The 14,303-nt window shown below is 40.3% G+C and overlaps 1 protein-coding gene across 1 annotated transcript in view; it reads left to right on the top strand.

The window, feature by feature from the left end:
* Nucleotides 1-14,303, top strand: part of sugct (succinyl-CoA:glutarate-CoA transferase) — a 122,132-nt gene that overhangs the window by 80,407 nt on the left and 27,422 nt on the right. The window contains exon 13 of the mRNA XM_053636353.1: nucleotides 14,233-14,296. Within this exon, the coding sequence (XP_053492328.1) occupies nucleotides 14,233-14,296 (64 nt within the window). The remainder of the gene's footprint in view (nucleotides 1-14,232; nucleotides 14,297-14,303) is intronic.

The following is a 14,303-nucleotide window of genomic DNA, read 5'->3' as shown; positions in this document are numbered from 1 at the left end:
TGGAACTAATCTATAAACCTTTGCATATCACCACACGGTTTCATTTAAAACCTTTCTCGCTATGAGTAATTAGCCATTTCCGATCTGGGCCTCTGTCAAACGTCGGTCTCCACCATGCATATCAGAGCGAACAGAAAGCCAGGCATAGTTTTAGTGCTGTTACTTTGGATTATTAGGTGGTGTGTGATGACTGTCACAGGGTGCACGAGCCCATTTCAAGGATCATTTCAACAACAGAAAGAAAATTCTTCATTTCACTTGGCGAGGTTAAAAGCTAGCCAGTGAATTGTTCACTCCTTACGTGTTCGAATCAGTTGTGCTTTTATCCCATAACCCGATGCTTATGCAGTGTGACACTTGAGTTGAAATAATCTTTCCTTTTTAATTATTTTTGGTTCAACAAAATTATTATTTAAAAGCATTTTTTTCTTCTTCAGTTTTTCAGGCATAGCAATTGTGAAACATTAAGAATATTTATAGTCGTTTCTATAACATTCGATCATTCTAATGTATATGGATCATTTTTTTTTTTTTTTTTTTAGACCGTCTGGTAATTCATTCATCCCAGAGAAGTGCTGTTGCATTGAACAGAGGCCAGGGAGTGAAAAGTCCCAGTGAGAAGTGGCCTCAAAGTGAGCATTAATCTCTATCTGGGTTAGCCACCTGTCCTCAGCTTACGTCTGTCTTTAATCGTACAGGAAACCTTATAGGTAAGAAAATGAAGTCATGGGGTGGCGTAGTCCAACCTGTTAACAGCACGGAGATATTTAATCTGACCTCTTAATCAAAACATTACACTTCGGTCATCATGTTGCTTCATGGGTGTCTTGACATAAAGGTATGTGTTACAGAAGTCAGGGGAAGAATGCCTGTTAAAACAAATCAAGGTTTAGCATTAATCTTAATTGACAATGTTTTCAGGTGGCTTAAATATATCTTTTGCTAGAAGCAACATGCAGTTAACTGTTGATTTACACATTATCATGTGTAATGAGATTCCTACAGTTCTGCCAAATGGAAAAGGAAAGAAAAAAGCCTTGGGCAAGTTTAGAGCAATTCATACTTCCATTTTTAGAAAGATATACACTCGTGTTTGTCGAGGCGTTCAGACAATAGTACGGTTTGAATGAATCATTAATGGAGTTGACATTTTGTTTATTCATGCACAGAAGGGTTCTGTAGTCAGTGCGATCTCTTTAACTGAGCAAAAATCTTGCCAATTCTCACCAGATGAAAACACAACCCAATTTTTTTTTTTCTCACACTTTGAATGGGATTAACAATAGAGAGAGGAGAATGGTGGATTGTAATTGAGCATGTGAACCGAACCCTGCCGTGAGTAATTAGAGACCGGACTGGCCATCTGACAACTGAAGATCTTCTCCTGTGGTCAGTCTCATGCACACACAAACGCATAATTGGGTTTTTTGGAGATTTGTAATCTTGGCTTCTAAACACTAACAGATACAAAATGCTCTCTCACACACACACACACACACTAATGCCTGGGGTGGGAGTGTGGTCACAGTTGGGACAGTGGTTGAACAGAAAGAAATGAGTGTCTAAATACAGGCGTGTTTTCTTGTCAGATCGAAGCAATCAGAGCCTTCATGGTTGGATTATTACTGAAGATCATCCATCTATCCATCCATCCATCTTCTATACTGTTTATCCTTTCTTCAGGGTCACGGGGAAACCTGGAGCCTATCCCAGGGAGCATGGGGCACAAGGCGGGGTACACCCTGGATGGATTGTGCCAGTCCATCGCAGGGCACAATCACATACACATTCACACACCACAGACACATTGTACATGCCAATCAGCCTACCATGCATGTCATTGGACTGGGGGAGAAAACCGGAGTACCCACAGCACGGGGAGAACATGCAAACTCCGCACACACAGGACCACGGTGGGAATCGAACCCCCAACCCTGGAGGTCTGAAGCAAACGTGCTAACCACTAAGCCACCGTGCGCCCCTACTGAAGATCAGAAGACGACAAAACCATATACATACAACACCTAAAGCCACCATTCTAAAGACTAAATAATCCACTCCCCAGGAACTGGGACTGTGAAGCAAAAAAAATGGTTGCTATGGTGAAGACGGGCATCTGTGGGGGCGGCTGTGGCTCAGGTGGTAGAGCGGGTTGTCCGCTAATCGTAGGGTCAGCGGTTCAATTCCTGGCCCACGTGACTCCACATGACTCCTTGGGCAAGACACTGAACCCCAAGTTGCTCCCGGTGGCAAGTTAACACCTTGCGTGGCAGCTCTGCTACCACTGGTGTGTGTGTGTGTGTGAAAGGGTGAATAAGACACAGTGTAAAGCACTTTGGAACCGCTATATAAGTGCAGACCATTTACCAAGACAGTTATTTCACATTTTTGGAAGGAGTCTCCAGTGTCAGAGGTAAAGTTGACACAGGAAAGTTTTTTTTCTCTCAAGAACTTAGTGAGGCTGTGAGGGAACGACTGTTTACAGCTGTAGTACTTTAATATAAAACAGGAACTAAGTAGTTTTGTGGCCAGAACAAATAATGTTCGACTATAAACAAATAAAAAGTATGATGTTCTTTCATTTAAAACAAAAAAAGGCCATCACTGGTGATTTGCTTTGGTATAAGAGGAATATATCATACTTTAGGACATGCCAAATACTGGAAAATAATAAAGAAAACTTCAGGATAAAAGGAAGATTCATTTTGTCTTTAGAGACAACGCCTAAAGACACTCATGTGTGGTCATTCCATAGGGAATGGGTCAGTGATTAAACTCCCTCCACCCACCATTGCAGCCCCTCTGTATTCTGCTGCCAGTTACATTCCACTTTAGTTCCACGACTGTCTGGCTTGGCGTTTCTCTCCTTCCCATCGCACTCTCGCTCTTTTCCAGACTCCCTATCTTCTCTCTGCCAACCATATGGCTGAATAGAAGCCCACCTGTGTAAACACCAGGTAGATCCTGTCTCTGCTATGGCCTTTTGGACACAGTTGCTCGTTTTTATTTTCTTGGGCACGTTTAATCACGGAAGTTCAGCTTGATGAAGGGGTTTCCCTCCCTTTTCTCCAAGCAACGTGTTTGTTTTATTTCCTCTTCCTCTCTACTAATTCACTTACTCCAAGCACTGTTGTTGCTCATTACTCTTACGACTCTTATGGAATAGCCATCATTTACGTGAAGGATTGTTGGTCCTGTTTTTTTGTGGGTTTTTTTTTTTTGTTGTTCAAGAAAGATCTGTCGTAGATCATTCTTTTTCATTTGTCCTCGACTTAGACAGACTTTCACACCTCTCGAGTCAGGTGTGCCAGACCAAACAAAATATTCAAGTGAGAATTAGGACTCCAGCACTGGGATAAAGAGATCAGTGGTCTAAAGAGATTTCTCCTTTCTATAATCCATCTAATTTCACTCAGTATTGTAGTGAGTAAGCTCCATGCTGAATTGCTCTTGAGCCCCTCGAGGGGTGCATATGTTAAGCCTTTCATCACGAGTGATGTTAATAAATTATGTCCTCCTCTTCCACCTCTGCCAGCATTGACTGACAGTTGATACTAGACCTTGACTAGCTTTAATAACTCCTGTTGCACAGTGGGGATACTTTTTAAAGTCAATTTGTCTTGCTCTATGAAGAAGGGAATCCATGCATCATTGACTTGAGTGTCAAACTTCATTCTGCATATAATGGCACTGGTCCATCTAACCACCTGTTTGCTCAATGTATCAAATAGGAGATGATGGATTTTGCACAGCCTCGTATAACCTACAATGAAAGGTATTGGCTGGGCCACCTTTCTTACAGTTGGAGTTTAGCAGATTTCCTTACATCATGGATCATTACAAGTCTGCAAAGCAGTAACGGTGACAGACAATGTTTTGACAGTTGTTAGTCAATGAAAACTTTGCGTTTCCATCTCATTACCTATTCTTCTAGTAAACCATCTGGACCAAAAAATCCCACAAGTAGTTGATCAGATCTCCCCTTTTTTAAGATCCAAGTCCTTTCTTGCTAGCTGAAGCAAAGAAACCTATTCTAACCACAGGAGCAAGGTCGGAATTAGACACCCACGTGGGTTTTCTGAGGTCATGTCACAAGTCCCTAAGTGAGTAACACCATAGCTGCCTTTGAAATGGAAACCACCAGGAATCTAACTAGCAAATAGGAAGTTTAAACCACAAGTTCAACCAGAGGTCGGGGAAATAATATACATCAGAACAGTACAAACATGCAGGCCATCATGGTGACTTAAATGGAAGGCATCATGAAAAACAGATACGTTAACCTGCAACTCTAAATGGTCGTTCAATATATGCGATAGATTTTGTATACTTTTCAACTATCAGTGATTTGATGCCTTAACTGAATATTTATTTTGGATCTCATGTCCGAGACAAATCTGTGTAAATAATCTCAATCATACATTCCTGTTGAATGAATTGATTAAACTGTTTTAACAGATTTATTACATTCTGTTCATACACAGCTTTGTATTCCGCCTGACAGTAAAGCCTTGCTGATGTGAGTTGGTTGTGTTTACTTAAACCAGTGTATGTCTTCAGCACATTAGTGCACTGGAAATACTTTTTGATTTTGTGTTATGACAGGCACAACGTATGTCCTCACTTTTGTATATAAGTGGTATCAGTTGTTTTATGACCTATTATTCATACATTTCTCCACCTGTTTAAGGGGAGTGTCAGAAAAAGATCAGTTGTCGATGAAAGAAGATAGAATAAGTATTTAGCCCCCATAGGGGAAACTCTTAATTGACACAGCAGCACGGAGGAAGTCGGAGGAGTAACATCAAAGAAAGAAAAGAATTTCCATAAATACCTATACAATAGAAATAATTGAAATGATAAAAATAGATCTATGTGTATGTACTTATGCTAGAGTTCTGTTTGTAGATGTACATGTGCGATATCCTCAGTATTTATATACATGTGCAATATCTGTGGAATTACAGTTAACTGTTGAGTGTGTGTTTCTGCGAGACTCAATCAGTGGAGTAGGAGGTACTGGGTATTGTTGCATTTTGGTGTCTGATTGCATGAAAGAGCCCCCCAGACATTTTGAGGCACGTGGCTGGGTGAATCTGGAAGTCCACCTGGATGAATCTGGAAGTGCACCACCAGCTCCTTGGTTTTCCCGGTGTTTAGCTGGAGGTGCTTGTTGTCGGACCATCTTATACAGCTTTCGATAAGGTCTCTGTTCTCTTCCTCCTTATCATCTGTGATACAGCCAACAATGGAGGAGTCATCTGAAAATCTCTGAAGACTGAAGTCGTTGAGAGCACTGGGACGTCCTTTCTTGGGCAGAGGGCCTATGCAGGATGTTTTCCAGATCTTAGGCACCTTCTTCAGCCTCAGGGAGAGGTCAAAAAGATGCCGAAACACTCCTGTTAGCTGCTCCACACACACTTTAGGGTTGATGATGTCTGGTCCTCTGGCCTTGTTAATCCAGGTCTTGCTGGGCTGTCGTCTCACCTGGTTGGTCGTGATCTTGATGACTGGGGTGGTTGGAGATATGGTGGGGGTGGGGATATGGGGAGGGATGGTGGTGGTGATGCTGTCTTCCTGGGTGTAGGATGTGTATTGATATCATTCTGTCTTTGCATTGTATGCTGGTGAAAAGAGGCGGGCTGTGGCTGTCATGCCCCAATCTTGTGGTGCCGCAGGAAAGCCTGCGGACGAGGGGGCAGCCGAGGTGTGAAAGGGAACAGTCATCTTGGAGGTGTGAATGGGGATGTTTGAGGAGGTGGTGGAAAGTTTGGCCTGCGTTGGTGAGTCAGACCTGTGGAAAAACTGGTTTAACTCATTTGCGCAACCTTTTGTCCCATTAACTGTATTCCTGACTCTTACCAGAACCCTAAGATGCCCTCAGGACTATTTCAGTAAAGCATTTCCTAAAAAAATATCGAAAGGAAGAAGAATCCATTTCAGACTCTGGGCCACAAAACGCATCATTTGTATCACTTCATACCACTGCGCTGTTGAATGCTTGATTCTGATTGGTCAGAATGTGGTGATTAATTTTCTATAACAGCATGGCTTGGACATTAATTCCAGCTCCAACGTTTGTATTAATATGCTTATTTTAATATCTTAGCTAAGTAACAGCACTAATTAATTTGTTTGGTGGACACTCCACATAAACGTGTTACACAACAAAAAAAAAAGTCACCCAATATTTACACCCCAGGTCACGATCCTATGACATAATAGCGTATATCAGAGCGTTGAAAATAAACAAATAATTCATCTTCTTGCACATCGACATCAAATTATTTTTAATATTACAACTTTGAAACATTTGAAAATTTTGCAAGAAACTGCGTTTATTTAGAAAAAAAATAATAAAATAAAGAACGACACAAACCACACTTTTTAGCTTGCAATATTAGGACTTAATTCTTGAAATATTGCAATTTCTTCTCAAAATATCAGATATGACGTGTATTTTAATTTTTTTTTTAACCAGTAGTGCTAAAGAGTGTCATACATTCACTCTTCCTCCCAATCAACAAAAACGATTGATGACACACCATGCAGTGATGGGAATAAACTAGAGATGCACCGATACTACACTTCTCAGCCGATACCGATAACCGATTATTCCGAGTGATATCGGCTGATACCGATACCGATAGTTCTGCCTTTTATCCCTTCTTTTAAATGAATAATAATTAATTCCACAATTCTGAAAGAAATGTAAATAAAAACGTCATTCTCTCTATTTCAACAAGTTGTTTCACAGTAACTGGACTCATAAACACAAAACACATTACTCTAATTAACATGAACACATGAACTCAATTCTGAAGATTAAAGAAAGATTTCTGAACTTATTGAATGTTATTAATTCATATTAACATTGACTGAATTGTAAAAAAAAAAACCTCCTGTTAGTCTTCACATTCACTCACCACAAACACAAGCATTTCTACTCCATCACTGAACATCAAACTGGTAATATATAGGCCTAATAGAAACGTTTTGTTTGTTTGTTTGTTTGTTTGTTTGTTTTTTGATGATATTAACTCATATTAACATTAACTGGATATGAAATACTCTACAAATATTTTTTTTTCTGTGCAATATATACCTTTATTTGTCAACTCCTCTTCATTTAAATCTTTCAACGGTGTACTGGCGCTTTAATTCAGTTCGAGCAGCGTGGGAGGAAAAAAATTAGACTCGACGCCGAAACTCCCGCTCCACTGCTGCTCACTTCCGGTGTCAAATTTGATCAGTGCAGAGATTACAGAGATTACACGCTGCAGTTTTGTCGTCATTCCACACAAGAGACATCGTCTTTACACACAGCACGAAATCCATGTGTTTTCCCCTCCTCTTTTGATTGACAGGATATAATCGGCACTGATCATTGGATGTTTTTAAACTAGCCCATGGCGGGAAAAATAGCCTTTATCGACATCTCTAGAATAAACTGTACAATATCCATGATTTTGGCCATCACTGTAGTAAACACCTGGCACGATAAGGGTTAGTCAACTGTAAACACATGCCTTCATGACGTATTGTGTTCATACGGTTGCAATTAGGTGCAACAGGAGCTTAAGTAGGCCATCTGCAAGAAATATAATAAGCCTGTTTTTGACAAGCATTTGGTTCAAATTCCAGTTTGGATTACAGTGTAATCACAGTTGTAAACTATTGTAAGTGTGATTCATTTGTGTTCATTAGGGTGACATTTTGGAGAGGAAAAAAATATCAGGTGGAGTCTTTTTTATTATTATTATTATTATTATTATTTTTTTTAATAAACAGCATTCTCATTCCTAACCTGATTCGTCTATCCTAACAGAACGTGCATTTGTTATCCCATTGGCTTTAAGTAACGAATTCCTGAAGTTTTGCATCCGCTTTATTGTGTACATTTGTGTACACTTCTGTGGTTCAGTGTAGAAATAAATTCATAAGACCAATTTAAAAGTTCACAAGGTTTCAGGGAAAAAAAAAAGTTTTTGTCCGATTACTTGCTTATTCCGCTTGTCTGTATTTTATGTTTAGCTCACAATAATTATCCCGCACTTTGAACGGAGATCTGGAAACACTGCTCCCCTTTGCAACTTTGACTGAATGAATAAAAGCTGTGTGTAATATGTGTGATCTGGACCGTGAGCAAGCGCATCTGTGTTGCATTAGACTTTCATTACTATAACTCATAGTTTCAGATCTGCTCTTCAATACGCTCGAGCATGGCACTGAAATCACTGCTTGACCCTTAATCATTTTTTTCCCCACTAAAATGTAATGTTTTATGAGTTAATGTGTTATTATTTATGACTAGGAGCTACTGATGTGTCTGTTCATGGTGAGAATTTTATGCTATACTCTACAGCACCTTCTCTTTTTTTGTTCCGCTTGTGGCTGCTTTCATGTGTTAAAATGTCTTCAATAGATGCACCATCTGTTCGGATTGGGCACAATGATGGATGATGAATGTTCATGATTAAAAAAAATACAGTATATCACATTTCATTGTATTCCCACTAAACTTTCCTTTTATTCCCCATGTATCGGAGTTGACATTTTTTTTTTTTTTTTTTTCCAAGAAGTGTTAGATCAGATTTCAAAAAGCATATGTGAGGTTAGAGCAGTTAAGTATTGCCTGTATTTGGATGGATACTAATCACTAATCATGAGTTATTAGCCATTGTTTGGTTAGGTGCATGTGGAATTTAAAAAAAAAAGAAAAGTAAATGCTCCCATAGGATTTGAATTGCTGTGTGAACTATGTCTGATCCCCCCCCCCACTTGTTGTCGCTTGGTCAACAGAACAAGAGTGTTGCTCATTTGGGACTATCTTCCATTTTCATAGCTCTGTTACATGTACATCTCATACCCGGTCCAACGAACGGGCCGAGCAGCGCTGCGCGCTGCTGCCTTTTTTCGCTTACAGCTCCAGACTTTCCACACCACATCCCTCACATTAATACTCGTACTTTTGATCTGAAGTTTGTTTTTTAGGCCCCGTTCGATTCTGAGTCACACGGTCGTCTGGCTTTCATTATCCTGTCACACTTACAGTATTTTCCAACTTCAGCTGCACATGTACCTCTGAGTTGCCACTGCACATGTTGATATTCACAGCAAGTGTTGGCTTACTGTCTAACAGCTGCCTCGTAAACATGCCGTACTGCCATGCTTGGGTTTTAATGCAAAGACCATGATGCGCTCTGTGTCGATTTATTTAATAAACTGCTGCTGAATTGTACAACCAATCATGAGCCATCATGATTCTCACTGCTTAATCCATGAACGCATGCTGACAGTCATGCAATCTAATGGCTCTTTGTAATAGATCCAGCCTATGTGTTTTAATGGCATTAACATGGTATGGTGCTTCACGCACTGAATTAACTGGCACAGGAATGAAAACGGAAGGAAAAAAAAAATGTCATAAATTTGCATGCACCAAAAATACCACATGTATGAAGTTTAAATTAAAGCCATCGATCAATGTGTAGGGCTTATTAATTTCCCCCACCCTCACGCCTCCACCTACGCAGCCGCAGAGCTTGCCAGCTACTGTGAATTGGTACGGGGAGTGGAAAAGGCATGGAGAAGGATCTCGCTGGAAGAAGGCCTCGGAGGAAGCTATTAAAAAGTGCAAGAAACACAAATAAACATGGCTTTTACTGCACGCAGACGCTGAGGCCCAGAGTCTGGTTTTTCAAGCTGTACGGCAAGACACATGTGGCCGTGTTGTTGATGTGCCAGTCGCTCGCTGGCACTTGGGATTTTATTGCTCTCCAGAACAAGAGGTTAACACACAGTCGCAGGCTCCAGGCTGCAATTTTGCTATCCACATGTCAAGCTGAAATTTTATTCGAACTGGCTTTGAGGTCCTGATTATTTCACTTAATTATCAAATTCGGTTTACTAGAAAGTCCGACGCTGCTGTTAAGTTTCATCGCTGGGATCGCTTCCTCGTTCGTTTTCATTATAGTGTACTTCTGTCGAGGTTATTTAAGCAAAATAACACAAGCAAGAGTGGGGTTCTCCTGCCAGTATAACCACGTGATTGCGAGTGTAATATTGCTTTTATCAGTCCATACAGGATGTTGCAGTTTTTTTTGTTTGTTGGTTTTTTTTTGTGATTGTTGTGCCCAAAAATGCTTGATTTTGCTGCGGCTTTTTTCAAAATTAGCGAGTTGGAGTTTTGTGTGGTTTTTTTTTTTTTTTTTTTTTTGCAAAAAACTACTCGATTTGGCGAAATTGTAACTGCAGGAAATCTTTCGCGATGATATTGTTGGTAAATGAGATCTTTTAGCTGTACTCATGTTCGATGCACGAACATGAGTACCCGAATGCGCTTTGTAATGACGTCACATGACTCGTCTCGGCCAAAATCGCTGGTAATTTTGAAAAATTGCAGGCTCCTCCGAATACTGCATAGTTTGGTTGATTTTTTTTCTTTCATTTCTGCAATCACAAAAACCTAGAGGGACGGTTTTAAACAGATTTATATATATATATATATATATATATATATATATATATAAGAAATCGATATTGAGTACACATCCATTCATTCCTTTTTCGTACCGCTTATCCTACACAGGGTCATGCAGCGCTTGGAGCTTATCCCAGGGGACTTGGGGCACAAGCCGGAGGACACACTGGACGGCGTGCGACCCTACCGCACGCATTCACACACTACGGACAATTTAGAGATGCCAATCAGCCTACAGCGCGTTGTCTTTGGATTGGGCTAGGAAACCGGAGTACCCGGAGGAAACCCCCGAAGCACAGGGAGAACACACAAAGTCCGTGCACACAGGGCGGAGACAGGAATCGAACCCCGAACCCTGGAGACTGGAATGCATCCTTGATTTGACGCTAATCCACTGTAGCTTTATCTTTTCATCATCCTTTATTTTATCCCCTCAATAATCTTCTTAAATGAGTTCACTTTTTTTCTTTTCCTCAAATTAAAGGCGAGATTCCACGGATAAAGCCTCTACTTCCTTTTGCCTTCTAAATCATGTGCACCTCAGGCAATGCCCTTTGACCTAACGCACATGAACACACCTCCACCTATAGACAAGAAGACTCAACCGTTTATAAACGTAGACACATCACTTCCCCAGCCAACTCTTAATAGATTCTCCAGCATCTGTGATGAGAGAACGAACGAGGGGATACTTCATAGCTGCTCATAACCGTTCTATATTGGAGCGTTTACGGACATGGCCTTTGGATGTCCCTTCCACCATTTATCTTCGGGGCACTTCTGGCAATTGCATGAATAATTCCCATATTTAATCAATGTCCAGTGATGCGTTCATACATATTTTCTCTCTGCCAATGTATTATCTTTGTTTTTTGCAATATTTTCTAAAAAAGTGATTATATTATATCACGTCACTGATTAAAAACATGAAATAGATTTATCACCGGAATTCAGTTCAATCATCACAACATATCATTGCTAATAAATGCACAGCTCTGCGGTGCAGATGCGGTGACCTTGTCTAACTTCTCAAACATCACCTCCGTGTTGTTTATGAGCAGATGTACTCGCAAGTGTTTAAGTGTTGTAGCATATGCTTGATAGTCTTGCTGAAAGCCTGAGAGGTTTGGTGTGTCTGTTAGACGTTCTCGCAGAGTGAATTTTTTGTGCCTCGCTACCTCCCCACCCAGGAGCTTTGGAAGCCTCGCTGTTTTTCTTTCCTGAAGGACACAAACATCCAGTAGATCCTTCATGACCGTGTCTCCTGTTGCGAAAACAAATTGTTACGTCAAACCTTCGCTCTTGTTTATTGTCTGGGTCGGTCCGCTCTCGTTCTTTAATCCTCATTCAGTCTTTTTCTAAGTTGGGGGGAAAACCAGCCATAGAGGTTGAATGGGATTGGGGGGGGGTTGGGGGGACGCACATTCCTGATTCACACTGTTTACTGGCGAAAAGAAAAAAAATGCACTGGGCAGATCTTCCGGAATGCCTGGCCTGAAGCCCAATGAACTGGTCAAGCTTAATTACTCTGTTAGACCAGTGCATCACGTGGCAAATTAGTTCTCCACAGGTGGTTTTAGACTATTACTTTATCCAGTTTATTATTTGTCACATTGTATAAATCTTAGCTGAATTCTTTTTAACAGAATGTGCTCTATGATAAAGATCATCATATGATAAACACGTGATTAAAGAAAATGACTACTTTCCGCTTACGTCATCAATCAGAAACGTTCTTCAACGTGATCTTGAGCTAATAAGGACATGTTTCCTGTCCGTTAGATTACATTTTGATTGTTTTGCCATATAAGTACGACCATATTTGTAGCTGTCATGTACGTTTTGCGTAATCTTATGCTGTCCTCGTATAAGTGACTTTTAGACGAGAATTGTAGCAGCACACTCCGTCGGGGATTGTTGTCGGCCGTCTTTGGTCTCAGTGGCATTAAATGAGTCATATTATGCATTTCACCAATAGCAACTCAGAACTATAGAATTATTTTGCGACGTGAATTTTGCTTGAAAATCGTGCATCGTAGACCCGGCTTAACTCTTGTTTACCTAGTGTCTTGGTGGTGACAGACTTGATATGTTACTTTGAGCATGATTTAAGAGAGAACGCATAAGAAAAGATACCTTTTGTTGACCTCAGTCCTCACCTGTGTATAACAGTTACATGTCTAGATGTCCAATGGGTTACTTCAGTCTAGATACTGTACATGCTCAACACTAGCATATGTTTCTCTTCAACATTTACATTTACGGCATTTGATAGATGCTCTTATCCAGACTTACGTTTATCTTATTTATCCATTTGAGGGCCTGGCAGTGGCAGATTGACAGTGGCAGCTTGGCAGTGCTTGAACTCACAACCTTCTGAGCAGTAGATCAAGGCCTTAACCACAGAGCTCCCACTGCCCAACAGATCTTTCTTCTTCCTCCTGTGGGACTATAAGAAAAAGCATGGATCAGCAAGAGAGGGGGTGAAAGAGGGTGTTACCTACATCTACATGTCTCATTACATAACTGTCTGGCTTTAGCTCGCTGATGTGCATGTATAGCACTGGCAGCACTAATGATTTATGACAAACTAAATAGAGTGATGGAAGCAGAAGGGCAAGAAATGGAAACCATCATCCTCTTAAAAAAAAAACCTTCTAAAATTAGGTATACTTTCATCGTATTTCTAACGATTCACAGCTTTTAAAAATAGAGTATACTGTTGTGTTTGGTCTTATTTCCCAGTTCTGAAAGGCTTGTTACTGCATAGCTTGGTGCTTTCCATGCTTTAGATTTGATCCATTTGATAATCAACTGTATTCGACCAAGCAGGAGTGAACAACTCATTAATCTGTTACCTAGTGAAATCTCCAGTGTTCTGCCCAAGTGTGTTAACTAGTGTATTAATACAGACTAAGAGAAGTGAATAAGTATATGGATTCCCAAGAGAGGATGACTGCATAGCCATAGTCCTTGATAAAGTTTCTAATGTAGCACGCGGTATTGGCAACCTTGGCAAAAGACTGAACGTTGTTGCTGAACGTATTGGCCATGAGCTCTGTCCTTGCATAACACATAGAAGATATGAAGTCTGGCTAGCGTCTCTTGCCATGTTTGATCCCAAGGTGACTGCATATAGTGAACAGGAGAGTTAGCCTACATGACAGCTACCCCTGCCATCCCAACAACCCCGCCCCGAAAAAAAAAAAAACAAAACTGGTTGTTGAATACAGGATATTTAGGATATCCCTAAACTCTAAAATGCTATGGTTCTTGAGAAGGCTTGAGAAAGGAAAATTGGTAAAAAGGAAAAAAAAAAAAAAAAACATCTAATGGAAGAATGACTCCAAGCAAGGTATCTATTTAAATACTGCTGAAACTGACTGTAATTAGCAGTTTCCTGTTCTTCCATTTTAAAGTGACGTGTTTGTGTTTCTCACCTTGAAGAAACGTTTCTATAAGAAGCCAATTTCACAAGGTCAGGGTAACTTGTACAGCCATGAGAGCTTTTTAAGGACTTGTAAAAGTGGTACAGAATGTTACCCCTCATGAGCCCTGATGTTGAGGAAAAACTGTCATAATTTGTGTCATTTTGACCCTGTTTTCTTTCGTTAGAATCACGGTAAGACCAGGTTATTTTTAAGAGGTGTGTTCAATCTGTTGCGTAGTGCAGTATCATCGGTGTTTTCTTCAAAGTTATGTTCATATTGAAATGTATGGTTATATTTTTTTATATACTGTGTTCTCAGGTTGTTCATAATGGCCTAATTTTGGAGATGGACCACCCAACTTCAGGAAGGATTGCAGTGCCAGGTTTGTC

The sequence above is a fragment of the Ictalurus furcatus genome, chromosome 1 (assembly GCF_023375685.1).
Source record: "Ictalurus furcatus strain D&B chromosome 1, Billie_1.0, whole genome shotgun sequence".
Lineage (NCBI taxonomy): Eukaryota > Metazoa > Chordata > Actinopteri > Siluriformes > Ictaluridae > Ictalurus > Ictalurus furcatus.
Note: the sequence above shows the minus strand (reverse complement) of the source record. Positions and strands in the feature narration are given on the sequence as shown.